General features: G+C 43.0%; 2 protein-coding genes across 2 annotated transcripts; both read right to left on the minus strand.

Annotated features, from left to right (window-relative positions):
- Positions 1–672: 672 nt before the first annotated feature.
- LOC115376641 (tripartite motif-containing protein 16-like) lies at positions 673–2616 on the minus strand. Its single transcript, XM_030076362.1, has one exon. It carries the CDS (start codon positions 2546–2548, stop codon positions 881–883), a length of 1668 nt encoding a protein of 555 aa, XP_029932222.1. The 5' UTR covers positions 2549–2616; the 3' UTR covers positions 673–880.
- Positions 2617–10137: 7521 nt separating this feature from the next.
- LOC115376976 (NLR family CARD domain-containing protein 3-like) lies at positions 10138–26438 on the minus strand. The gene is made up of 12 exons (XM_030076828.1): positions 26353–26438; positions 24962–25150; positions 23081–23191; positions 22702–22812; positions 22329–22439; positions 21120–21230; positions 20896–20927; positions 16429–18205; positions 16160–16333; positions 15287–15460; positions 15083–15129; positions 10138–14347 (listed from the first exon to the last, which is right to left on the minus strand). The coding sequence occupies exons 2-12, from the start codon at positions 25126–25128 to the stop codon at positions 13800–13802; spliced, it is 3363 nt and encodes a 1120-aa protein (XP_029932688.1). The 5' UTR covers positions 25129–25150; positions 26353–26438; the 3' UTR covers positions 10138–13799.
- Between the last annotated feature and the right edge of the window lie 1087 nt (positions 26439–27525).

Genomic DNA, 27525 nt, shown 5'->3' on the forward strand with positions numbered 1-27525 from the left:
GCCAACAGTCAAGTCAGTTTTTATTTGTATAGCCCCATATCACAAATTACAAATTTGTGATTACAAATTACAAATTTGCCTCAAGCGGCCTCACAGCAACACAACATTGTCTGTCCTTAGAGCCTCACATCAGATGAGGAACAACTTCCTATAAAAAAAACTTGAAGAAACCTCAGGAGAGCAACAGAAGAGGGATCGCTCTCCAGGACGGACAGACATGCAACAGAACACAAATTACATGATACAACACAGAAACAGGAAAACAACATTATAATGGGTTCAGGAGGCATAGAAATAATGAACCTGAGCCATGTGACCACCATCACCAAGTCACCCCCAGAAACTATGCAAATAAAGAAAAAAAAGGTAAGAAAAAATTGAAAAAATGCTAGAACTTTACCAGAGGGAAAAACACACAAAATAATAATAATAGTAAAAAATAGTTACCACAAAATTACCCTCAAAAATTGTAAAAGATAAAGCAATGTATAGGAAAATTACTAGAAATGTATCACAGAATTACCCCCCCCCCCAAAAAAAAAGGTTAAAAAAATCAAGTGAAATAAAGTAAAAAGATGAGAAAATTAAAAGAGCACTGTCACTGTCTTTGATGGGGATCTCTGTGTTTCTTTTGTGTGTGCCTTCCCCTTTGACACTGTCTGGTCTGTTGGCCTGTTTTCTACTTGGCTGTATAGCACAAAGGTTGAATCAACATATTGTCCACACAAACATTAAAAAAGCAAAGGTGACCTCTGGGGGGTGCACTGCAAACACACCACAGAGACAAGCAACAAAGATGGAGATTTAAATTAATAAAAAACTAAACTAAACAAAACTGAAACAACAGATTCTCACACATCGCTGCTTTCATAACTTGTGCCTACTTTAGTTCACAAAACTCAGCAGAGGATCCAGCCCAATACAAACAGAATCCAGCGCGGAGAGGCTGACTGAACGTGGTCTGGACTCTGTGGAGGAGAGTCATGGTTTCAGAGACGTTGTAGAAGGACAGAACACCTGCTCTGTGATCCAGGTACACTCCCACTCTGGAGGACACAGGACCCGGTATGAAAGTTTCCTCACTGTTATGTTTGAATTGATAACTTTTCTCAAAACACCATAATTGCCAAGACTTGTCATTGTTTCCAAATAGACTTGTCCTCCCTTTTCTGCTTACATTCGGATATGTGACTGCTATTGAAACTCTCCACCCGCTCCACTCCACCTCCCAGTAACAACGTCCAGTCAGACTCTCTCTGCTCAGGACCTGAGAGTCTTCAGTGAATCTGTGTGGATGACCAGAATATGACTGTTTTTCTGTCATTACTTTTACTTTTCTATTTCCCTTAGACAATGCCAGGTGGTTGTTTGCTGTGTTTGGATCCAGTGTGATTTGACGTGAATATTGTAAGAACTCAGGTCTGGTTTTGGGTTCAGGTTGTGACAGTAAAACATCCGGTTCAGTCGCTATCAGTGAGATCTTAGTCCATTCCTCACTAAGAACACCCTGCAGTTTATTTCTGAACTCTGTCAAAGCTGCAGTCACATCCTGAAAGCAGTGCAGAGGATGGATATCGGTGTTGGGAATGTCTGTAGATCCACTGAGATGTGACAGCGAGGGGTAACTGTGCAGGAAATGTGTGTGATCCTCTGTGTGTGAGAGCTGCTCCAGCTCAACATCTTTCCTCCTCAGCTCAGCGATCTCCTGCTTCAGCTTCTCCTCCAGTTCTTTGGCCTGACTTGCTTCGGCTTCCTGCTGCGATCTGATCTGCTGCTTCACATCAGACCTTCTTTTCTCAAGCAGACAGAGCAGCTCGCTGAAGATCTTCTCGCTGTCCTCCACTGCTCCATCAGCAGAGCGATTGATGGCCTCCACCTCCTGCTGAAGCACCTTTAAGTCTTTCTCTCTGACCTGGATTCTCTGCTGGATTTTTTTGCGGCTCTTCCTGAGCCCTTTCTGCCTCTCAGTTCTTTCTGCTGAAGCTGAGACTGTCTTGTGGCCTTTATGTTCCTCCATGGAGCAGAGATAACAGATGCACTGCTGGTCAGTGCGGCAGAAGATCTTCATCACCTCACCATGATGACAGCAGAGGTTGTCCTTCAGGTTCTTGGATGGGTCAACCAGCTTGTGGTTTTCAAAGGCAGGAGATTCATAGTGAGGCTGGAGGTGCTGCTGGCAGTAAGAGACCAGACACACCAGACAGGACTTGAGGGCTTTCAGCTTTCTCCCAGTGCAGACATCACAGGCCACATCTCCAGGTCCAGCATAGCAGCCATCAGGAGGAGCAGCTTGGAGTTCTGTCTTCTTCAGCTCCTCCACTAACTCTGCTAACATGGTGTTTTTCACCAGGACAGGCCTTGGGATGAAGATCTGCCTGCACTGTGGGCAGCTGTAGATTCTCCTCTGGTCCTCTCCATCCCAGTGGGATTTAATACAGCTCATGCAGTAGCTGTGACCACAGGGAAGAGTCACCGGATCCCTCAGTAGATCCAGACAGATGGAACAGCAGAATCTGGACGAGTCCAGTTGAGTTCCTCGATGTGCCATGTCAGCTCTCAGTGACAGTGAAGGTCTGACAGTTTGACTTCCCCTCAGCAGATAAAAGATGAGCTCTGATTCAAAGCAAACCTCTGTTTCTTTTCCTTCCTGTTCGTTTGCTGACGTGCAGTGAACAGGCTTGTCATCTCTCTCTTCACAGTGTGCTGTTCACACCCATCTTTAAACTGGTAGATTTGCGGAAGGGGACGAAGAAGCAAATTAACGAAACAGTCTGTGTTTAAGAACAGGAAGAAGGAGTGGATTCAGATGTTTCTTCAGTTCCAGGAAGAAAAGCGGTTTCAAACCAACAGGATGTGTTTGCTCTTATATGGCAAGATTAAGTGAAGATGATGACAAATGAATCACCTTTTACTCACAACACAAACATGAGCAGCCCTGTTTTTACTGAGGTATCTAATGTTGAAGCTGAAGTGAATAAACAGAAAAAAACTCTGTCTCCTCAACTGAGATCAGCAAGAAAAACTATCAAGGTATATTCAGATGGTTATTAAACTACTAAACATTACTGGAGAAAAAACTCCAGTAGGAAAAAAGTATCAGAGTCAAACACAGTTTTTGTGTTTTTAGATTCGAGACCATGGCTGAATCAAATCAAATCAAATCAAATAACTTTATTATCATTGTACAAGGATGCTCCGATTTCTATGCCACCATCACCCTCCGTCATGTGGGCGTCAGCGAGCAGCAGAGCGCAACCTGCTGTTTCCTGTGGTTTAAAAAAAAAACCTGCAGACTTTTCAGCCTGCAAAGCAGATTAATTTTTACACACGACTATGTTTTAACACGAAAAGCTTCAAAGAGTCCGGGACACGGGGAGGAAGCGGAGAAAAAGCGGAAAATAATAATGTCAAAAATAATGTTACTTCACAATTTGTTTTTCATCAGAACAGTCCAATAAGTGTCTTAAACTAACCCCTAACCCTAAGTTTGATATCGTCCATATTGTTGCCTTTTGAGATTTTAACATGGTGTATGTTCATATCGAGAGAACGATATGATAATGATATATTGTTCAGTGCTACTGCTGACTTTAAAATGTCCCAGAGTCGGGGGCGTAGTGGACAGCGGGACTTGGGGGGTTATGGTCTGTACACCATGAAGAGCCACAAAGCCTACACTGACATCACTGACCTGCAGAGAGCCACTGTAGGGAAATGTTTGGGCTCAGGGAATGGAGAGCCCACCAGGAGGTCTCTCAGGCCAGATGATCCATGGAGACAAGGCCTTCTTCCAGCTTTAAAGTTACCAACAAAGTGCAAACTTCGAAAGCAAAGCAAGATGGTGGCGTGCGGTATGGCAGGTGCTGTGTCACTGCCTTTGAGGCCCAAAATTCACAGTTCCTCTCTGCGACAGCAAAACCATGCAACCTATGGCAACTCCATCAGAATCAATACATCTGATCTGAAGATTATCTCATGGATTGTGGTGTATATCCTGTCCCTGATTGCCACTTCAGTGCAGCTGTGTCTGATCACTCCACTGAACCAACAGCTCTGCATGGAGAGGGATAGGCCTACAACTGATCGCAAACATTTAGTGCTACCCTTTCACAGTGGATATATTCGGGCATGTGTCTGGCTGCTGGACAATTTGCCACATACCGCTATGTCCTAAATTGTGGAAAAGCAAACCGACATGGCACAAACAACAACAAGATCCCAACTCGCTCTCCTGAACTTTCCCGGAAACTCACGGGATACCTGCTTTTCACACTTCTACTTGCGGGGAACGTGCACACAAATCCCAGTCCACCTGTGAGGGATGTACACGGAGACCGATACCAACTAACAACACATGCCGCGAACTCACCTGCTGTCCCCGGCGGTGCGGTGTCCTGCGTCGGATGTGTGCCTGCTGCTGGCGGAGATCACCTGGTCATTAAGGTCAACAGATTGGGTGAGTTCTCAGTTGATCCATCAGCAACTAAGATTTGCTCTAGGGTCATGTCCCAAGAGGGGAAGGTAAATTCAAAAAGATCCTTACTGATTTTCACAATGTGCCTGAGGTAGTGACCTTCCTGAATTCAGCATCACAGCACGAGGCATTATTTACACTCAGTCAAGCACCGACTCACTACTTTGCAATGTTCGTTCTTGCACACCAAGAACCAGTCATGTTGTTGAGATGCTATCATTTCTGTTGTACATACAACCAAATGTACACATTCTGTCTATACTGTGCTTACAACCCTTATATATACACACACACCCTTTCCATCTCTGCCCACTGCACCTTGATGTATAACTTATATATCACACATTAGAATAATATGTATGTAGTTTGATCTTTACTGTCAATAACACTGTAGATATTGTAATAAACAGCATCACTTAGGCTGTACTACTCACTCATACCGACAGTCATTTATTTTTATCAGACTTTTACCTGCATTTTGTGCAATGACAGTAAACATGAACCTGATCTAAATGTAATCTGACAGTTACTACCGTAGGTGCTGCTCATTGCTATCGTGTCTTTTCTAGCCTGTATCCTGAGGAAACAAGTTGGAAGAAGGACCTCAGTTGACAGATCGAGTCATTATTTTGTTATGAAGCTGTTATTGACATTTATTTGGGACTCTTTACAAAAAAACAGTTTTCCTCATAGCCAGGCAGAAGATCTGAGGGAAAAAGAAGGGAAAAGAGGCAGAGATGGCTGAAACAAACCCTGTGACACTTTTGGGTCTTTCTTCCTGTTTGTACTGAACAAAAAAAGAGTCATGGCTTGTGGCTTTGAAAATGAAAAGCACAGTGACATCTAGTGGACAGAGCAAAGAACTGCAGACCAGGACTGTGTTGTACTGTGGGGACATGCTTGTCTGCAGGCTTCCACCTGTCAATCATTTTCCCACAGCTGGTAATAACTAGTGGTGTCAAATTATCGCGTTAATTGAGATTAATTAATTACAGTCATATTTAGCGCGTTATGTTTTTTAATCGAGTTAATCTAATTATTAATCTCTAACTTTACTTTTTATAAAAATCGGTTTGTAGGCGTTGGGCTTCCTGTGCTGGTTGTGGAAAACAATGCTCAGTCACACCCTGAAGTGGACATTGGTTGGCTGTCATTGTGTTTGGGCTTGTTTAGCATAAGCTGATAGGCTCCTATTGTCAGGCCCGGACTGTACATCGGGAGAACCGGGAGATTTCCCGAAGCGCCGGCCTGTCACTGGCCCGGTGGCCTGCCCGTCTTTTTTTTTTTTTTTTTTTTTTTTTTTTTTCCTTAAACAGGTCGCCGGCCAGGCCAATCAGCTGTCGGTCCGGTCCGGCTGGCCTCACCAGTCTGATTTTTTTTTTTTTTTTTTTTTTTTTTTTAAGTCAGAGAGACAGGCCAGGCCAATCAGAGGCCAGCAACCTGTGAAGAGGTCAAGACATGATTGGTTTGTTTTGATTAACACCCGCCCCAACAGTCCGAGTCCGTTGTAAACAGGCAGCGCATGTTGAGGAGGGGGTGTCGCGACTCGTGTGTGTGTGTGTGTGTCTGACTGTGGAGGAGAGGAGAGGAGAGGAGGTGGAAGAAAAGGTTGCGTGATCGAAGTTAATACATTACCGTATTCATCCGAATATAAGACGATATTTTTTCCATTGAAAATGCCCTGAAAAAATGCCCTCGTCTAATATTGGGGGTCTAAGCAAATACACATGTATTGTGCATATGTAAACCAGTAGGTAGGCTCGCCTGATGCAGCGATTACCGGCGAATGGCCGCATTGCGCAGTCATTGCAGCCGCGTATGAACAAAAATTGATATGGCAGTAGGCTATGTGTGCGCCGCTCACCTGTCAGATCCGGCAGACCAGACCCGGTGCCGCGGCCGGCCCGCCTGATGCCGACCGGTGGCTTTTTTATTCAAACAAGATTTTGTCCATATAATTTTTTTTTTTTTTCCCCAAAAAAGGGTCTTGAAAAAGAGGACTGATCTGCTACAATAATGTAATGAATTTAAAGGGAAATACCTCAAGTTGAGGGCTTTTCTCAGCAATTTTAGGTGAGATTAAAAAAGAGATTAATTAGATCAATTAATTACAGATCATAATTAATTAATCTCTCAATTTTTTTAATCTCTTGACACCACTAGTAATAACAGTATCAGATGAACTGCAGTCTCCACTGGAAGAGGCTGCTGTGCTAAATTTCACTCTGGATTTTGGAGATTTGGGTGAGTTCAGTGTGAAATATTCATTCAGCAGTGAGACACCAAACTTTTAATTTTGAATGTGAGGGAAACCACGGTACTGAAATCCGATCCTACAGGTCAGTGAAGGATCACAGGCCAGACAATCTGACGAATCAGCTGTTTTCATACAAAAACCCTCGAGTTCATATGGGCCGACACCCAGACTGAGTTCCAGGTGTCTGAGCCATAAAATACCATCCGACCCGTCCCATCTGCTTTATGCTCAGTTTGGACGTTTACCCTCTGGCAGAGGAGATCACGGCTCCCCCTGCAGGTTGAATCATTTTAACTCTTTGTGTGCAGGCTGTTTTTAATGATTTTTTAATTAATCCCCGTGAATAATATGTATTTTATTCATCTTTATTTTATTTATTTATCTTCATTTATTTATTCATTTATCTTTAATTTTGTTTTACAAACTTGTCCTTCTTTCTTTCCATCCTCCCTGCTGTTTCTTCTCTGGTAACTCTGCTGATTTATTTAATCTTTGATTCCACATCTGCTGCAAACATTACGACTGCACTGTGTTGTGTTTTAGGGTGAAAATCAGCTCCGTTAGACTGTCATGTTAGTTTCACATTTTCTCCAGCAGCTCTGATAGACTTCCTGGATTAAATACACAAAGAATTCTTTATTCAGTGTCTTTAAGAAAACTTTATTGATTATTAAAAACTTCTTCTTAAAGGATCCTGGTTCAGTCTTGACATCTATGGATTCATGTGAACTGAACATTCACTTGACTTCTTGCATTAAATACCACAAAAATTACCCCCAAAACTGTACAAATAAATTTAAAAAAAACATGATGAGATTATCATAAAAATGTTATATATTGTTAAAAAATTACCAGATATGGAGCTGGACACATATTAATTAAAAAAAAACAAAAAAAAAAAAAAACAAATATGAAACAACAGATTCTCACATATCGCTGCTTCCCTCACTTCTGTCTACTTCAGTTCACAAAACTCAGCAGAGGATCCAGTCCAATACAAACAGAATCCAGCATGGAGTGGCTGAGTGAACGTGGTCTGGACTCTGCGGAGGAGAGTCATGGTTTCAGAGACGCTGTAGAAGGACAGAACACCTGCTCTGTGATCCAGGTACACTGAAGCACCTTCAGGTCTCTGTCTTTGTCCTGGATTCTCCACTGGATTCTTTTCGTGGCTCTCCTCAAGCTCTTTCCGCCTCTCAGTTCTTTCTGCTGCAGCTGAGACTGTGTCGTGGCTTTTATGTTCCTCCATGGAGCAGAGATAACAGATGCACTGCTGATCAGTGCGGCAGAAGATCTTCATCACCTCATCGTGACGAGAGCAGAGCTTGTCCTTCAGGTTCTTGGATGGGGGTGAGTTTGGAGGTGCTCCTGGCAGTTAGAGACCAGACACAGCAGACTGGACCTGAAATTTTTCAACTTTCTCCTATTGCAGAAATCACAGACCACATCTCCAGGTCCTGTCTTCTTAAGCTCCTCCACTAACTCTGCTAACATGGTGTTTTTCACCAGGACAGGCCTTGGGATGAAGGTCTGCCTGCACTGTGGGCAGCTGTAGATTCTCCTCTGATCCTGTCCATCCCAGCAGCTTTGAATACAGCTCATGCAGTAGCTGTGACCACAGGGAAGAGCCACTGGATCCTTCAGTAGATCCAGACAGATGGAACAGCAGAATTTGGACGAGTCCAGTTGAGTTCCTCGCTGTGCCATGTCAGCTCTCAGTGACAGTGAAGGTCTGACAGTTTGACTTCCCCTCAGCAGATAAAAGATGAGCTCTGATTCAAACCAAACCTCTGCTTCTTTTTCTTCCTGTTCATTTGCTGATGTGCAGTGAATAGTCTTGTCATCTCTCTCTTCACAGTGTGCTGTTCACACCAGTCTTTACACTGGTTGATCTGTGGAAGGGGGGGGAACAATGAAATATAGCAAAACAGTCTGTGTTTTAGAACAGGAAGAAGGAGGGGGTTCAGACATTTCTTCAGTTGCAGGAAGAAAGCGGTTTCAAACCAACAGGATGTGTTTGCTCTTCTATGACAATAAGATTAAGTGAAGATCATGACAAATGAATCACTTTTTGCTCACAACACAAACTAACACAAACATGAGCAACCCTGTTTTACAAAGGTATGTAATTTTAAAGATGAAGTGAATAAAAAAAATAATTTCTCTCTCTGTCTCTCAGGAAACAGAAAAAAAATCTCTGTCTCCTCAACTGAGATCAGCAAGAAAAACTATCAAGGTATATTCAGATGGTTATTAAACTACTAAACATTATTGGGGAAAAAACTCTAGGTGGAAAAATATATTTGAGTCACACACAGTTTTTTCTTTGCAATGAGGGACAGAGAGCCGAGAGACTAAGTTAAGAGTAAAAAAAAAATGAAGAAAATAACTATAAATTTTTTGGTGTGCATTAGTGTCAGGCAAGAGATCAAATGTAATGAATTTCATACTTTTCATGTTGCAGTAAAAATCAGGCGAGGTGCCCGCTGTGCATGCTGCACCAATTTCTGTGCCACCACCACCCATTGTCACATGGGTGTCAGCGAGCAGCAGAGCACAAGCTGCTGTTTCCTGTGGTTTTAAAAAAAAAAAAAAAAGATTTTTTCACACGGCTATGTTTTCTTGTGAAAAGGTTCAAAGAGTCTTGGTGACGGGGATGAAGCAGAGAAAGAACGGGGACAAGCAAGAAGCTCAAGTCAAGTTTCTTTATTTCAGTTATTTTCTTTGACTCTGTTATTCATCGCAAATGTTTGAAAACAGCCAGTGGTCGACCAAAGTGCAGTAACAGAAAAAAACAGAAATGAATACACAGAAGAACATAGACATTGACTATAAAGACACACAGACAATAAGAAAACATATGCTGACATGCCCTAAAACCCCTCGAAAAACAAGGGGGGAAGTGTTTTTTTTAGCCTGAATTTGAAATTCAGTGGCAGCGGCTGAGTGAACATGTGAAGGAGGGAATTTACACCTCCAACGGGTCTCTGGGATGGAAGGTAGCATCTCATCAGAGGACCTCAGTGTTCTACACATGGGGGAAAAAAGATACTAACTGGAACCAAAAATGGTTCCTCGGAGTGTTGTTATAGAAGAACCACTAAGGAGGAGCTTCTTTAAAGAACCGGTTCTAAGAAAGTTCTCTGTGGACCCAACTGGTTCAGTAAAGAGCCTTTTTAAAAGCTGTTTTTAAATGGTTCTTAGTGATTTTTCAAAATAAAAGGTTCTCTGAGTGTTTTAAATCAGATGACTGTGTGCAGGTTGAAAACCAACATGAACATGCTGTTGGTCGGTTCTCCACGTTCCTTGTTCTTTCACTGGGTTCCAGACAAGATATTAAAAATGTTTTCTGATGGTTTATAGAGCGAGACATTAATCCACTCACTAAGGAAATAATCTGCACATTAATCCACAAGGAAAAGAATTGTTAGCTGCTGCCGCCACCAAATAACTCCAATGAACATGAAGAACCTTTAGCACTTCAAAGAACCACTGAAAGTGAAGAACCAGCCCCTAAATAAAGAGGTTCTTCAACTGGTGACGGTTCTCTGTAGAACCAGAGGGTTATTTGAAGAACCATTTAGTGCAACTATTTTTCTGAGAGTAGTAGGACAACAGGGATGCACTGTCCCCTGAGATGTGTTGGAGCTCGCCGGTTAAAACTTTACAGATGGAAAGTAACAGGTGATCGTTCACTCCTGAGTTGGAGTTGGAATCGGAGCAACAGGTGGTGTAACGGCTGTGACCCGACCAAAGAAGACAGCAAGGACCGCCTTCGCCTTCGCCTTCGCCTTCCATTCACTCTCTGTGTCTCTCTAATGTGTGTGAAGTTAAAATCAAAATAAACGGATATAAAATGTATTTTTGTGTCTAATATTGCACTCAGCAATCTGACAAAGGCTGTGGTGGTATGTTGTCAACAAGACAAAAAACATTAGTCCTACATGTTAGTGGGACAGAGATATGTAATGTTTTCAGACAAACACCTCCACAGCTCCACCTCCTGGACACTGTGGTAACAGCAACACACACCAACCAAATCAAACTGACAAACACACTGACATACAATAAGATTTCTTTAAACAATAAAACATGTTGTTGGGAGTTTGTTAGTTGTTCGTCCACTGCACACGCTGCATTCCTAAATGTGCAAACTACAGAATTAATACACGTTTCCACAAAAACAGAGTGCCTGCATTCCTTTGAGATGATGCTAGCAGCACATGTGAGAAACGGACGCCATTACGGCTCTGCTGCCAAAACCTGGAAAAGTGTAAGGACCAAGATTATTCGTCTCTAAGCCTAAAAAAAAAAGGAACAAAAACATGACACAGACATGTAGTAAAGTTATCATGACACATTTTGTATGACTGAACATAAAAGGACCTATTTGTGAATAAATAATTATAAAACGATGAGAGAACACTACGGAAGGTCAGCCAGGACACACAGCGCGCAGTGGATCAAACTCCTACAAGGTCTCCAAAGTGACAATCTTTGTTGAGTAGCTCAACGAGGAAACATTCATCTAAAAATAAAATAAACATTTTCAGCTTTTTAACTCCGTTAAAATGGCACGATTCTGTCAGACTCTGTTTGCTGTTCACAGCCGTGCAGCTGCGTTTTGCTCCAGTTCAAGACGTGACCATAGAAACTGAATGGGCAGAACCAGCGTGGACCTTAGTCGGCCTTTTAACAGCAAATCAGAGAATTTCCGGTGGTTCGCGTTGTCATGGCAACAGCTGTACACGTTCAACTGATGTCACCGCGGCAGCAGAAGAGTTGGTTTGAGTAAACTTGATTGAAACGTCCACGGTGACATTAGCAGCAGCTGCTGTCTGGTGGATCTCTCCGTGTCGCAGCAACAACCAAGGAAGTTAATTAAAGTTAATTAAAGTTAATTAAAATAGTCAGCATTTTTACATTAAAATGTTTGGAATGTAATTAATAGTCTACCTTAGGTTAACAACAATATTAGCCAATTAGGTGTGAGCTAAGTGAATCCTATTTAGCTGCGTTGCTGTTAATGAAATAATAATGTTCGACTCTACTCCTCCCAAAACCAACGCTTATTGTCACAATTCTTATTTTCATTTTCTTCATTCATTCCTCATTCCCAATGCAAATAAACTCTTCTGCTGACATCGGCTGAATGTTTACAGCTGTTGCCATGGCGAGGTGAACCACCAGGAAATACTGTGCCTGCCGTGAACCAAAGGCCCCACGCCGGGTCAGCCTGTGGTTGATTAGCCGCTGTAGTTCCATACTGAATCCTGTGACCGGAGCACGCAGGTCGAGCTTGATTTAACACCAGAAAGGAGTTATGTTATGTTAGCAGCGTACAAACTAAATAAATATGCCTCTTACACAAAATACAGCCGCGCTCGCTCAGTGGAGTCACTGATATCTGTCCGCAAAAAGCTTTTTCAGCAGCAGAGATTATATTGCAGTTAAAAAACCGCTGACTCTGGGGTCAGAGGTCAAGCGAGATAGACTCAGTGTTGGGAGAGAGAGTTGCACACACACACACACACACACACAAACACATAAACAGCTTGACTGTCCTCATCACATGGGAAGTGTTCATTCATATATAGTTGATTTTATATAAAACTCTAAATATTTAACTGTGTCAATCTCTCGTTCTATCTCCCAAACTTGGGAGGTAGCTTCGACGTTAACAGCCTCAGACACACACACACACACACACGCACGCACGCATGCACACACACGCACACACGCACACACACACACACACACACACACACACACAAAGAGTAAAACAAAACAAACAAGTAAACAATAAATTAATGGATGGGCCTCCACATCGATTAGGATTTTCTCAGTTGATTGATCTTATTATCTCCATCAGGCGGAGATATTGCTTTCGCTCTTGTGCGTGCATGCGTGTGTGTGTGTGTGTGTGTTCTACACAGTGAGGACCAGGGCTGAGTATTGTTCAGAAATTGTCATTACTGGCACTGGTACTAATACCTTGATGTTACGATAACGGGTCCTGAACAATACTGTTTTTCAAATAAACTCATTAAATCAATAATTAACGTCTCTGGGTGTAACATGGTGTCTTTTCCTGTATGCCTCTGGATCTTGACACAAGCATGCTGCGTGCTTATTGGCCCACTAACAGGATTTACTCCTTAGGTATTAGGTAACGAATGTCATTCGGTGCTTAATTTCGGTACCGTGGCATTTTGGTATTGAAGCAGTTCAGTCGGTGCCATAAAGTGTGGAAGTCCAGCACCGGCCCCACAGAGAAGAGACAGCTTGGCCGGTCCTTCACAACTACAAAGGCAAACTCTGGCTTATTGGTTAAGGTTAGATTTAAGTTTCAGTTAAAGCTAGAATTAGGTTTAACTTAAGGCCAGGGTTAGGGTTAGATTAAGGTTAGAAGCGGGGTTAGATTAAGGTTAAAATTGGATTTAAGATAAGTCTAGGATAAGGTTTAAATTAAGGCTAGGATTAGGATTAAGGTAAGGTTAGAATTAAGTTTAGATTAAGTTGAGGTTTAGGTTTAAGTTAGAATCAGGGTTAAAGTTAGAATTAAGTTTAGATTAGGGTTAGAATTAGGTTGAAATTAAGATTAGAGGTAGGTTTAATTTAAGGCCGGGGTTAGGGTTAGATTATGGTTAGAAGCGGGGTTAGATTAAGGTTAAAATTGGGTTTAAGATAAATCTAGTATAAGGTTTAAGTTAAGGCTAGGATTAGGATTAAGATAAGGTTAGAATTAAATTTAGATTAAGTTGAGGGTTAGATTTAGGTTAGCATGAGGGTTAAAGTTAGAATTAGGTTTAAATTAAGATTAGAACTAGGTTTAGATTAAGCTTAGATTTAGGTTTAGATTAAAGTGAGAATTAGGCTTAGTTTAAGATTAGCGTTAGGTCTAGATTAAGGTCAGAATTAGGTTTAGATTTAAGGGCAAAGGTTTAGTTTGGGCGTGCGTCGGTTACGTTTACGGCTAGGACTAGGTAAAGGTTCTAGAAGGCTGTGAAAAATGAATGTAAGTCAATGTGATATGTGTGTGTGTGTGTGTGTGTGTGTGTGTGTGCGTCAGTGCGGCCCTCCCTGCTCCAGCTGACACAGCGTCACTGAGGGCTCGTCGGCCCACAGCCTGAAGCCCGGGTACAGCGGCTCGGTGAAGCTGCAGGTGAAGGTGTGCAGGTGGATCAGTGTGTCCGAGGAGACGCAGTAGAAGGACAGAGAGCCGGCGGGCCAGTCCAGATACACCGCCACTCTGTGAAAGGAGGACGGGCCCTGGATGTTGGTCCCTTTGTTGTTGTGCCAGGCGGTGAAACTTCCATCGAAGTAGGACAGATTCCAGGACTTGTCGTTCCCTCCGAGCACACAGTCGATGCTGTTCCCCATCCTTTTGATTCCCTTGTAAGCGGCTGATATGTTCACCTTTCCTTTAAACTCCACCTCCCAGTAGCAGCGACCGGTCAGGCCCTCTCCGCACAGGATCTGTTTGCAGCGGGTGAACCTGTCAGGGTGATCGGGGTACGGCTGCACCTCTTTCACGTGGCTCACTGTCCTCTTGTCCTCGGACAGGACGAGTTCCTTGAACGCCGTGTTTACGTCCAGTGTGAGGTCACAGGAATCTGACGGAGAGAACAAGACACAGAACACCAGCAGATCTTTACACAGTTACTGAGCAGGGAACCCTACCGGCCACACGGATGGAACCCGACACAATCGTCGCTCATACCGCTTTTCAGAGATTGTAGTGGGTTTTTATGCTCAAGTGAAGATGCTTTATATATCATATCAAACTACACGAGCTAAGGAATCCATTGCTGCCATGGTGGTGCCTTATGCTAGGTAGCCAGCAAGTGTGCTAAATATCACTCCAAGGTTTGGCTAAATTTTGGCGAGGGAGAAACTACACCAGTGTGGCCATTTTCATATTAGGCCCTTGACCTCTAACCTCCAGACAGCTGAATGAAAATATGTTTTCTGGGCACCCACGGGGTCTTCAGTTCAAAAAATAATATTTTTATTTAAATATACATTTGTTTGTGTTCTTTCCACTTTCCCTCCAAAATATCTTGGGGACTGAATGAGATGTGCTTGTGGATTGAATTTGGCCCATGGGCCGTATCTCTGACACCTTTGCTCTACAGGACGATTTTTTTCTTGGACAAATGTGCTATTTTTCCACAAAGGACAAACAGATTTGTAGGCATTCTTTTATCTGGAAAATAGTGCATATAGTTGCCATAAATGGGAAAAATCCTTCTGGGGGAGTATGCCCTGGATGCTTATATCGTCTGGCTCTGCCCTTGGATGAATGTTTGCTGCTTTGTGTTGATGAATCAAACTAAATCCACACTTACACTTCCTCAGGCCTGGTTTCAACCTCTGCTCTCCACCATGGTCCACCCTGGAGGAAGAAACGGAGTCAGAGCAGCAGATTCTCTTTGAGGATGGAAGCATGGGCAGTAAATAACCTTCTCTATGAAGGATTTACCAGATCCACCATTAAACATGAAACAATACTCCTCAGGCCTCTATAAGACATTGCGTGTGTCTCTCCATACCTCAGAGCCTCCAGTCTCCAGGTTGGATCCTCCAGTCCAGCAGAGAGCAGCTTCACTCCTGAGTCTCCTGGATGATTGTAGCTCAGGTCCAGCTCTCTCAGATGGGAGGGGTTGGAGCTCAGAGCTGAGGCCAGAGAAGCACAGCCTTCCAGTGTGACCAGACAGCCTGACAACCTGCACACCATCAGAAATACAATCAGCTCACAACATCATCTACTTTGTGATTATTCTGTTTTGCTGTGTCTGTCAAAGCATTTTTTAAACTTCTGGTACAATATAAAAAAAGATCCTTGTCATTATCATTATTGTTATTATTATTATTTTAGTACCGGCTCAGCTTGCTTGGAACCTCAGTGGAGGTGGTTCCAAAAGTAGTATGTGGTACCAGATACTATTCCAAACTTTTGCCTAATGGAAAACCAAAAAGGTGAGGTAGGGCAGAGGCAAGTTATTTTCTTTGTTCAAATGTGGACAGCAGCGGGGTTCACAAGTGTCGCTGATCAATAGTTAATCCATTGCTACCCCAACGGCTGCTGAGATGTCAGCTCTGGAGATAACCAGACTGGTTGGGAACTTTGTTTGGTTTGGAGAAGATCAATGCAAATACTTTGGGGAGGATTTTCCTGCTCGTGGCACTAGAGGTAAAGTTGTAGGATCCCCCGAACTGGGAAGTTTCATGTTTTAGGCAACAGAACTTTGAGCACTAAATCTCATTGTGATCCACCACATAGCTTTGGAGATACCATGACATTCAGGCCTGAGATGATCCTGATATTGATCTTACATGGTTACATTTTGCACTGAAACTTCTTGAGAGAATGGACCTTAAGTTGAAATGTGCCAAATCAGTCGATCACTGTAAATGGACATTACCTGAGAGTCTCCAGTCGACAGTTTGGACTCTCCAGTCCAGCAGAGAGCAGCTTCACTCCTGAATCCTGCAGCTCGTTGTTACTCAGGTCCAGCTCTCTCAGATTAGAGGACTGTGAGCTGAGAACTGAGGCCAGAGCTGCACAGCTTCTCTCGGACAGATTACACACACTCAGCCTGAGGAGGAAGCAAAGATTAAAATAAAAATATTATATTTATTATAGAAAACATCATGTTATGTGCTTTATATGTCTGGTTCTCTATAAACTTACACAGATTTCCTGGAGGCTTTGACGACTGGCAGCAGCCTTAGAAGAGCCTCCTCTGAAGAAGAGTATTTTTTCAGGTCAAACACATCCAGATCTTCTTCTGATGACGATGACAATAAGATGAAGACCAGAGCTGACCACTGAGCAGGGGACAGTTTGACTCTGGAGAGACGTCCTGATCTCAGGTACTGTTGGATCTCCTCCACGAGAGAATGGTCCTTCAGCTCATTCAGACAGTGGAACAGGTTGATGCTTCTCTCTGGAGAGGGATTCTCTCTGATCTTCTCCTTGATGAACTCTGCTGTTTCCTGATTGGTCTGTGAGCTACTTCCTGTCTGTGTCATCAGGCCTCGTATGAGAGTCTGATTGGTCTCCAGTAAAAGACCCAGGAGGAAGCGCAGGAACAAGTCCAGGTGTCCATTTGGGCTCTGTAAGGCCTTGTCCACAGCACTCTGGTAGAGGTGTTTTAGTTGAGAGGTTGACTGTCCTTCTGACATCAGATTGACTCCAGAGTTGATGAATGTCACAAAGACATAAAGAGCAGCCAGAAACTCCTGAAGACTCAGATGGACGAAGCAGAAAACCTTGTCCTGGTACAGCCCACGCTCCTCTTTAAAGATCTGTGTGAACACTCCTGAGTACACTGAGGCTGCTCTGATATCAATGCCACACTCTGTCAGGTCTGCTTCATAGAAGATCAGGTTGCCTTTCTCCAGCTGCTCAAAAGCCAGTTTTCCCAGAGACAGGATCATCTCCCTGGTCTTTGGAGTCCAGAGTGGATCTGTCTCATGTTTCTCATGATACTTGACATTGCTCTGTATGGACTGGACCACCAGGAAGTGGATGTACATCTCAGTCAGGGTCTTGGGCAGGTCTCCTCCCTCACTCGTTTTCAACACGTCCTCCAGAACTGTAGCAGTGATCCAGCAGAAGACTGGGATGTGGCACATGATGTGGAGGCTTCGGGACGTCTTGATGTGGGAGATGATTCTGCTGGCCTGCTCCTCATCTCTGAATCTCTTCCTGAAGTATTCCTCCTTCTGTGGGTCAGTGAAGCCTCTCACCTCCGTCACCATGCCAACACACTCAGGAGGGATCTGATTGGCCGCTGCGGGTCGTGTGGTTATCCAGAGGCGAGCAGAGGGAAGCAGGTTCCCCTTGATGAGGTTTGTCAGCAGAACGTCCACTGAGGTGGACTCTGTAACATCAGTCAGGATCTCGCTGTTCTTGAAGTCCAGAGGAGGTCGACACTCATCCAGACCGTCTAAGATCAACACAACCTGGAACTGCTCAAACCTGCTGATTCCTGCTTCTTTGGTCTCAGTGAAGAAGCGATGAAGAAGTTCCACCAAGCTCAACTTTCTCCCTCTCAGCAGATTCAGCTCTCTGAAAGTGAATGGAAATGTGAAGTGGACATGCTGGTTGGCTTTGTGTTCAGCCCAGTCAAGAGTGAACTTCTGTGTTAAGACTGTTTTCCCAATGCCAGCCACTCCCTTTGTCATCACTGTTCTGATTGGCCGATCTCTTCCAGGTGTAGGTTGGAAGATGTCCTCGCATTTGATTGGTGTTTCTAGTCTGGCTGGTTTCCTGGCTGCTGTTTCAATCCATTTGACCTCATGTTCCTCATTGACCTCTCCACTCCCTCCCTTTGTGATGTACAGCTCTGTGTAGATCTGATTCAGAAGTGTTGGGTTTCCTGCTTTAGCAATCCCCTCAAACACACAGTCAAATTTCTTCTTCAGGTTAGATCTGAGTTCACGCTGGCACCCTCTGAGAGTTTCTGAATGAACAAACAAGAAATAACAACAAATGGATGTTGGATTAAATGTGAGAAATGTAAATATTTCCTGGTAAATGCATCTATTGGCTCTTTCCCTCTGTAAGAACTTATCGAGTCTTGCCATGCTTGAAGGCTAAGTCAGTTCTGCAATCATTTAATTGGAAACAATTAAACAACACTGTATGTTAAAAGTCCAGGGCTGTCCATCTTGATTGGTTTAGGCGTTGCCATGAGAACACTTCTGTAAATATGAGGTATTAAAGGCATAGAAGCTGCGCGTCCTGATTAGGATTTCGGGAGAATAAAGTTGGCACTTTTAAAAAAAACACACAGAGCCACTTTAGCTGGAGCGCTGCCGCCAACCCCGGGGGAAACCAGCGGGATGTTATAAGAAAATGGGAAGCTGCTTTTCACTAGCTGTCAGGGGGATGAAAAGTCACCCCATGCTGGCTGGGAGAGAAACACTCATTTTGTAAAAAGTGTACCAGGCTGATATAATGACTCGGCTGGTCAGAGTGAAAAACTGCAAATTTCTCAGAGTTTAAGACAGCTGGGCGTCGACAGCATAGCCAAACAGAGGGAAAAAAGAAGCAAGACTGCAAACAGTAATCCCTCGATTTATTCGGCCTTACCACCAGAAGACTTCATAAACTATTTCACCGTTGCAGACAAATTTCCAATATCGGCATAAAATCTGGAGAGTTTTGCTAATTCAGGACATGCTCCCATCATCTGGATCGTTTGGTGCAAGGTGGTCATAAAACTCGTAAAACAAACTCAACATCAAACATGTTGAGTATTATCATAAGTCTTTAGTCTCGGCTCATAAAAATAGTCAAGTTCAATGACATGGACAACTACTAGGGAACGCTCTTCAGAAGCAAGCTAGGTAGATAGTAAACATGGGGATCTCGGGAGGCTCCTCATGTGTGTTAAAGTATGTTTGTAACGTTGTGAAAGCTCCCACCTCCCTCCAGCTGTGACGTTATGGAGCTACATCCGCCATAACCAGGATTGTTTTCAGACTGCATACCCTCACACAGTGGTTGTCAAGGAAACCCAGATATATAATATTTGCCTGACAGTCTCAAAAGGAATCTGGTTGTTGTCTTGCAGATTGTGACCCTGCAAGATCCCCAGTCTTTGCAAAACCTTCTAGTCTGAGACCAAAAACTCATGGACTGATGAACCTTTGTCTTTAGACGTGAGAGGCTGTCAGACTTTAATCTTTTAACAGTGTTCTAGTGATTGGTAGGCATTACTAAAGGTATGAGGTGGTTTTAATAGCATTGCATATGTAAGAAACAGTCATAAATCTGATTTTTCAACGCTGTGCAGATAGAATTTGCGAGTGCAACTGAAGATGGAAACAAAGGCACAAACATTTAGCACTTTAGAACTGAATGTGAATATGTATTTTTAGGCGTGTGAACCATTTGATAACAAGAAAAATGTTCATGTTTTTTGTCTAAAATGCAATCCTCCAGTTTAAATAGCAAGTTCCGCATGATTCCACTGATTGGCTGACTGATTGGTAATAAGTGTGACCCTTATTTTTTTTTTTAGTGCATGCAGCCAGTTTCCGCCTGCCATAGTAGATATATAGGGCACCTCCTTTCCTTCATGGTTGGTTCTTCATGCAGTGGTCCCAGGACATGGAGGGGTCCAGGTTAGACATCGATTTAGATCAAAACTGGTGGGTGGAAAAATGAGTCCTGACTGTCTGCAGCCAAATGTGAAAGGCATTTTTCACAATAACTTTAAGATCAGCATTTTACACAAATATTGACACATCAGTACTTAAACCAGGTTATCTATGGGGATTGTGCCAATTTCCCTTCCTATTTGAAATTGCTGAGATCTTGTTCTAGAAATGTCTGTATTTAGAGCAGAGGTTATGAATGCAGACATGTATTTTTCCCATCATTCCTCCTTTCCATCCTGTTAAACATGTTAAAGCGTCTTACTGCTCTGCAGACGCTCAGCCAGCTCCTCCTGCTTCATCCTCCTCAGGAAGTGCAGTGTGATCTGCAGAAAAGCCTCCCTGCTGCACCTCCTCTGCCCTTCCTCCTCACTGTCCAGCACCTCCTCATCCTCCCTCTGCCTCTCTAAGCATTCTGGGTGATCTGGACTCAGAGACCTCCGGAGGTTTTTCAGCTCGTTCCTCACAAAGGTGACCATGTTCTCCTCCAGCAGCTGCAACAGAAAAAACTCAAATCTAAGTGAATGAGACCGAGGCTGGGATGCACCAACACAGATTAATTTTTAAACCAGATTAATTCTGCTGCTTGTACCTGTAACACTGATTTTAAATCAAAGACAGATTAGAAACCCCTCTTTACACGTCAGTTTAGTAACCATTGCTACATGTAGTTGAGTCAGGGGAACCAACTTCCATTTTGTGTTGGTTATGGCGGCCTCTGTGGACAAAAGCAGTAGTGTCTCCGGGTGGGAAGCTCAAACTCTGTATTCAAAGAATAAAATAATAAAAGGATTTTGCTAAACTCTGACAAGAACTAATCTCAGATTAAATGAATCCTTGTTGGTGTAACCCAGCTGGAATGATGTAAAGAGAACAGCACGGAAATGATTCTGAGCAGTGTGGTTGTTTTTCACTTCCTGTGTTGTTGCACATTTACACACCGTGAATATGGAGGCCAGGTCTGTCTGATGCTGCTGTGCAGACTGACCACTGGGAACCTCTGAGCTCCACTGGGGGACTCTGTGGAGGACACACACACATGAAATTCTATAGACTTCAAGTCTTTATGCTAAGCTAACACGAAATGCCACCCAAAGGAACTGAACCACTGGACGTCCAGAGGTGGAAATGGTGTCCAACATCTGGTCTCAGTCTAAGGTCTAAGTCAGATATTGAGTATTTTGCCCCAAAAGTATTCCTGTGAGTAATTACCCACGGTCCACAGAGTGCTGTGTGTTTTTGAACTCATCAAATCTCTGTATAGACGCATCGCTCCTCCACACACAGCTGGGCTCAGGCCAGTCTGGTCTCTGCTGCTGGATCCTGATGGAAACATTAGAAACACAGTGGAGAACACTGTTTTACTTGTTATATAACTTGCATATACATTCTTATTTATGGTTATATTGTTATTTCAGATCCACATGATCCACTGTTGCCCCTTTTCCACCAAAAATAACCTTGTGCTAGTTCGGTGCTGGTGCTAGAGCCAGTGCTTAACTGGTTCCAACAAAGAACCGGTTTGCTTTTCCACCGGCCAAGAGCCAAGCAGGACGTCATGATGTCAGCGGAAAATGTGATCACGTGGGTGTGCGAGACGCTCACTTGTAACGATGCAATACTGCTCGTGTCTTTACAAGCCTACATTGCAATCCAGAGGTGAAAAACACAATTATTGCCGGCTACCCGTCGTATTCGTGGTCGGAACGAATGATGACTACGTTCAGCTGTACGTTTATAGCGTTTGCTGTTCCTGTTTGGGTCTGTAACCCCGCCCACCAATGACGTGGTGAGTCGCGTCATCAGTTCTTTCTCTGGCCCCTGTTTAGCCCCTGCTCGAAGTTGGTGCTTGCCTGGAACCAGTTTGGAACCAGTTTGGCCCATGCTTGGGTGGTGGGGAAACAAAGAACCGGTGCTAAGTCAGGCACTGGCTCCGAACCAGCCCTGGAACCGCTTCGGTGGAAAAGGGATATGTGTAGATCAGACAGCTTCAGAGCTGCTGGAAGGTTGATTTTTTCACTTTGACAGAGCCAGGCTAACGACTCCCATAGACTTCAAGTCTTTATGCTAAGCTAACATGAAATGCCACCCAAAGGAACTGAACCACTGGATGTCCAGAGGTGAAAATGGTGTCCAACATCTGGTCTCAGTCTAAGGCAGGGGTGTCAAACTGGTGCCATGGAGGGCCGAGAGGCTGCAGGTTTTCATTCCAACCGAAAACTCCACCAGGTGATTTCACTGATCACCCCACCTCCAAGCAGAGAGGAGGGACTAATCAGTGAAATCACCTGGTGGAGTTTTCGGTTGGAATGAAACCCTGCAGCATCTCGGCCCTCCATGGCACCAGTTTGACACCCCTGGTCTAAGGTCTAAGTCAGATATTGAGTATTTTGCCCCAAAAGTATTCTTGTGAGTAATTACCCATGGTCCACAGAGTGCTGTGTGTCTTTGAACTCGTCAAATCTCTGTATAGACGCATCGCTCCTCCACACACAGCTGGGCTCAGGGCAGCCTGGTGTCTGCTGCTGGATCCTGATGGAAATATCATGAACACGGTGAAGAACACACTTTTACTTTGTTAGTGACGATAAAACTGAAGTGTAGAAATATACTGCTACATAACCTACATATTCATTCTAGTTTATGGTTATTTTACTGCATTATATTTCTGTTTTTACTCTTTTTTTTTACTTCACCTTAGTGCACGTGCTCCTTGATGTGATGTTTTTTGCTATTTTTTTTGTTTCACTACGCCGCATCACCAAGTCAAACTCCTGTGTACATTTATACTTACTTATTTTTATAAGTAACTTTATTTTGGAATTGAATGTGTTGATCTTTGGAGTGGTCGCTCCTCAGGGACACACAGCTGGGCTCAGGGCAGTCTGGTGTCTCCAGATGGATCCTGATGGAAACATTAGAAACACAGCGGAGAATTCACATTTACTTTGTTAGTGACGATAAAACTGAACTGTAGAAATACACCACTACATAACCTGCATATTCACTCTTATTTTATTCTGTTATGTTTCTGTTTTTACTCTGTTCACTTCACCTCAGGTTGCTCTTCAATGTCGTGTCAAACAAAGTCAAATTTCTATGAACTTTTGGGCACATTTGGCAAATAAAGCGACTGATTCTGATTGTAACATATAAAGATCAAAATAACTTACTTGTTTTTATAAGTAACTTTATTTTGGAATTCAATGGGTCGATCTTTGGAGTGGTCGCTTCTCAGGGACACACAGCTGGGCTCAGGGCAGTCTGGTGTCTCCAGATGGATCCTGATGGAAACATTAGAAACACAGTGGAGAACTCACTTATTCGTTGTCACATAACTTGTACATACCTTCTAATTTATGGGTATTTTATTCTGTTCTATCCTGTTCAGGGACACTGCTGCGCTCTGAAGACCAGTGAATCAGTTGCTGGTTTTCCACTGTAGCACCACTGTGAGCGAGGGCTTGTGGAGAGCTGATCTAAAAACAGCAGCTTGTGTCTTCATACATTTATGGTTCATTGCAGGAGTGGAAAAGAGCCTCGTGCACTTTATGTCTGTTCGTACGTATCACTGTGCCATAAAACTCGGTCATATTTTAGTATTTGCGGGTATATTGTGCACAACCAATTTTTCTTTACATCTGTCAATCAAAAAAAAAATATATACAGTACATTAATAGAAATAAAAAAGAGCCATTTCTCTTATGGTGCAGCCACAACAGCCGTCTCTTTATGCCGTCCTTATAATTAATTAATCGCGTGGATCTGTAAAGTGCTGAGAGAAAAACTTGAGATTAAAGTTGTAAATTTATGAGAAAAAATACTTGAATATCAGTGTGTTGGTTTTCTTCTGAATCGGCCCAAGTCACAGATTGTGATTCTGGGCTCAAACCACGAGGATTTCCTTCTGACTGAATAAATTTACCACTTTAATCTCAAAAATCCTGAGGTTTTTTTTTTTTTTTTTTTTTTTTATTATTATCAATGTTTTTGTCCCTGCAGTGGCCCTGATTCGCTGCCGTTGGAGACGATGAACTCAGTCTGAACAATCACACAGCTGCTTATGTTTATCATTAGAACCATGAGACCGCTTTGTTTATTCTGTGTTCACATGCTGTTATGGGAACATCTCAGTGTGTGTGTGTGTGTGTGTGTGTCTCCAGGCATGGTGAAACTGCTGAGTTCGGCAAACACATTTTCCCTGAACTTGGTCACATCTGAGCCTCATCCAGACACAATAAATGTCGCTTTGACTTCCCTGAGCCCAAAACACACACATACTCTCATAGTTTCACACATTTTATCAGACGCTGCACTAGCTTACCAAAAGGTTTTGCATGGACACCCACATACACACACACACACACCTAGGGCGATGACTCCACATTTTTATAATAAACAGGTGGCTGTCATTTTTGTGAATATGAAGACAACACACATCCCCACAGAAAAAAATATCTGTTTAATAAATGTTTAGTTCAGTGTAACATAAACATCAATTCTACCTTTTAACAAAGTTTATAATGTTCAGTTTGTGTTCACATTGTGCAGAATGTGTCTCTTTAATTCTGTGTTTATTACTGAGGTTGTAGTTTGCAGAGGTCTGCTACTGGACTACATTATACTGAGAGGTGTTTCTGACTTTTTGTCCTCCCCATTTATAGACAATGAGGGGGGACAGAATAGTGGAAACAGCTGTCAGTAAAGTGCAGTCCAGTCCAACAGCAGCACTAACTATGAGCTCAATGCCAAACATAGAAGTGAATGAACACCTCTGTTACCGTGACAACAAGACAAGCTGAGCATTATAGGCAGCAGGAGAGGAAACTTCATGGCACAACAGCTGGATTAGATTGGATTAGATTGGATTAGATTAGATTAGATTATACAGGTGGAGCTGATAAAGTGACACTGAGCGTGTATTTATGTAATTTCCCTCATTTGGTTAAACTTTTTTCTCATGTTTCTACCCGTCAAATTCCTGAGTACTTTTGTTCACATTTGGCAAATAAATCTGATTCTGATTGTAACATATACAGATAATAAGGACTTACTTGTTTTTAGAAGTAGTTTGATTTTTGAATTCAATGGGTTTATCTTTGGAGCAGTCGCTCCTCATGGACACGCAGCTGGGCTCAGGTTCTGGCTCAGGCTCTGGTTCTGGTTCTGGTCCTGGTTTAGGTTCAGGGAGCCGGTCCTCTCTCTCCTCACACACCTCCATCGCAGAGCTGCAGAGCTGGCCTCTGACACAAACACAGCGGCTGATTCATGACAACGAGCTCTCCATGACAGGATCTGTGCTGTCCTCCTGTCATTTAATTTTAAACGTGTATCTATAACAGTTACAAATTATTACAATGTTTTTTTTTTATTTACTAATTGTTTTGCTAATTTTCTGGTGATTCTTTTGCCATTGTAATGATTTGTGTGTGTGTGTGTGTGGTTATATATCTATTTATCTATCAATCTATATCTATCTATCTATCTATTTTGGTAATTTTATTTAGCTTTTTTTGTGTGTATATTTCATATATTTTCCACCTAGTTTTTTTTTTTTTTTTTTTTTTTTTTAATGAAATCAAGTGAATTTGCTTCAGGTTTCAAACTGTGGCGTGTAAAAATAATCCACCAGGTGCTCTATTGTTCTATCAGCGGCAGAAAAACTGACCTTCAGTCCGGCTGCCTGGTAATCTGACTGTAAATTAGTAATCTGTGCCCATGGACTGCTCAACCATGCTGAGAGAGTCGTAGTCGGAGGACCCACCCGCATTCCGGGAAGACCCGCCTCTCTTCAGCCTCTGATTGGCTGATCCTACCCGTGACCCCAGCATGACCCCAACCCGTAATCTAAACCGACCTCAAACTAACGGAGGACCGGGCCAGCCAATCAGAGGAAAGGAGGCTGTTACCGGAATGCGGGTGGATGACGCAGTTACACACGTTTTTGGAGGAAAAAAAAGAAAACGAGAGAAACTCGAAAACTTGCATCAGCAGTTTTGTACAGACTTAAACAGTGAATGTAATGATAAAGCGGAGTGACATATTTAAAAATTAAAAATATACTTTAAAGCCCCCCGACCCCCACCCCTCTCGCTCTCTTCGGGAGCCGCTATTTGCAAAACCGAAAGTAAAAATACTGTGTTTTTCTCCGCTGTCACAGTCGTTTTTTCCAGCTGTGACGTGACTTCACACCACAGCCCACCTCACACTGACTTTGTTCACCACTAAAACTACATTTTCAACATTTTACACAAGGTTGATTTTGTCCTCAGTGTCGCATATGAACGCTGAAAGTTACGACCAGATGAATATTTTGATTTAAAAACACGAAAATGACATTTTGAGGGACTTTCCCACCACGTCGCGGTCCCGGTTCGACCTGCAGTCACACCACAGAGGAGTCTGACCACCAAGCATTAATACTGATCCCTGATCGGCTCTTTACCTGATCGATCACACGCACATCCGATCACACAGACTTCAGAGCTTCTTCAGCAGAGACACACAGAGAGGAGCCGCTGCTGCTTCTGCTGCGTCAGAGCCGGTCTGTCTGCGCGTGCCCGTGCGCGTGTCCGTGTGTGTGTGCGTCTGAGCGTCACTTCCTCATTCAGATATTAAGTTTTGAACTTTGCTCATGGTGTGTGTGTGTGTGTGTGTGTGTGTGTGTGTGTGTGTGTGTGTGTGTGTGTGTGTGTGTGTGTGTGTGTGGATGGATGGAGTAGATATTTCTATCCAGTGATCTTGCTGCTGTAATCCTGACCATCATGTGGTTGTGTTGCAGCTGTTTGTTTACAGTGAGGAGGGATTCAGTGACGCACCTGGGGAGGACAGCCAATCAGCTTGCAGAGCTGACAGGTTGACTTTATAATCAGTTAACTTATAACTTAGAATCAAAACTGTTACCCCGGTTCATGTGTCAGCTACCTTATGTAGTCATCAACTACATAGATAGTCCAACCTGCATCAGTGTTTATGTTACTACAGACCTACAGGTCTACATAACCTACATATTCATTCTAGTTTATGGTTATTTTACTGCATTATATTTCTGTTTTTACTCTTTTTTTTTACTTCACCTTAGTGCACGTGCTCCTTGATGTGATGTTTTTTGCTATTTTTTTTGTTTCACTACGCTGCATCACCAAGTCAAACTCCTGTGTACATTTATACTTACTTATTTTTATAAGTAACTTTATTTTGGAATTGAATGTGTTGATCTTTGGAGTGGTCGCTCCAAAGGTGTGTTTATGTTACTACAGGTGTGTTTATGTTACTACTGTTGTTACCACAGGTGTGTTATGTTACTACAGGTGTTACTACAGGTATGATATCTTACTACAGGTGTTACTTCAGGTGTTTTACGTTACTACAGGTGTTACTACAGGTGTGTTTATGTTACTACAGGTGTGTTCTGTTACTACAGGTGTGTTATGTTACTACAGGTGTTACTACAGGTGTGTTTATGTTACTACAGGTGTGTTATGTTACTACTGTTGTTACCACAGGTGTGTTATGTTACTACAGGTGTTATTACAGGTGTGTTATGTTGCTACAGGTGTTCCTACAGGTGTGCATATGTTCCTACAGGTGTTACTACAGGTGAGTTTATGTTACTACA

Source organism: Myripristis murdjan, chromosome 18, assembly GCF_902150065.1.
Source record: "Myripristis murdjan chromosome 18, fMyrMur1.1, whole genome shotgun sequence".
NCBI classification, from domain to species: domain Eukaryota; kingdom Metazoa; phylum Chordata; class Actinopteri; order Holocentriformes; family Holocentridae; genus Myripristis; species Myripristis murdjan.

Coding starts and splice junctions, on each gene's coding strand:
- LOC115376641 (XM_030076362.1), bottom strand. CDS start 2,548: ATGGCACATCGAGGAACTCAACTGGACTCGTCCAGATTCTGCTGTTCC.
- LOC115376976 (XM_030076828.1), bottom strand. CDS start 25,128: ATGGAGGTGTGTGAGGAGAGAGAGGACCGGCTCCCTGAACCTAAACCA. Junction 23,192..24,961: donor CAAACTACTTCTAAAAACAA/GTAAGTCCTTAT, acceptor TGTTTCCATCAG/GATCCATCTGGAGACACCAG. Junction 20,928..21,119: donor CAGCACTCTGTGGACCGTGG/GTAATTACTCAC, acceptor TGTCCTCCACAG/AGTCCCCCAGTGGAGCTCAG.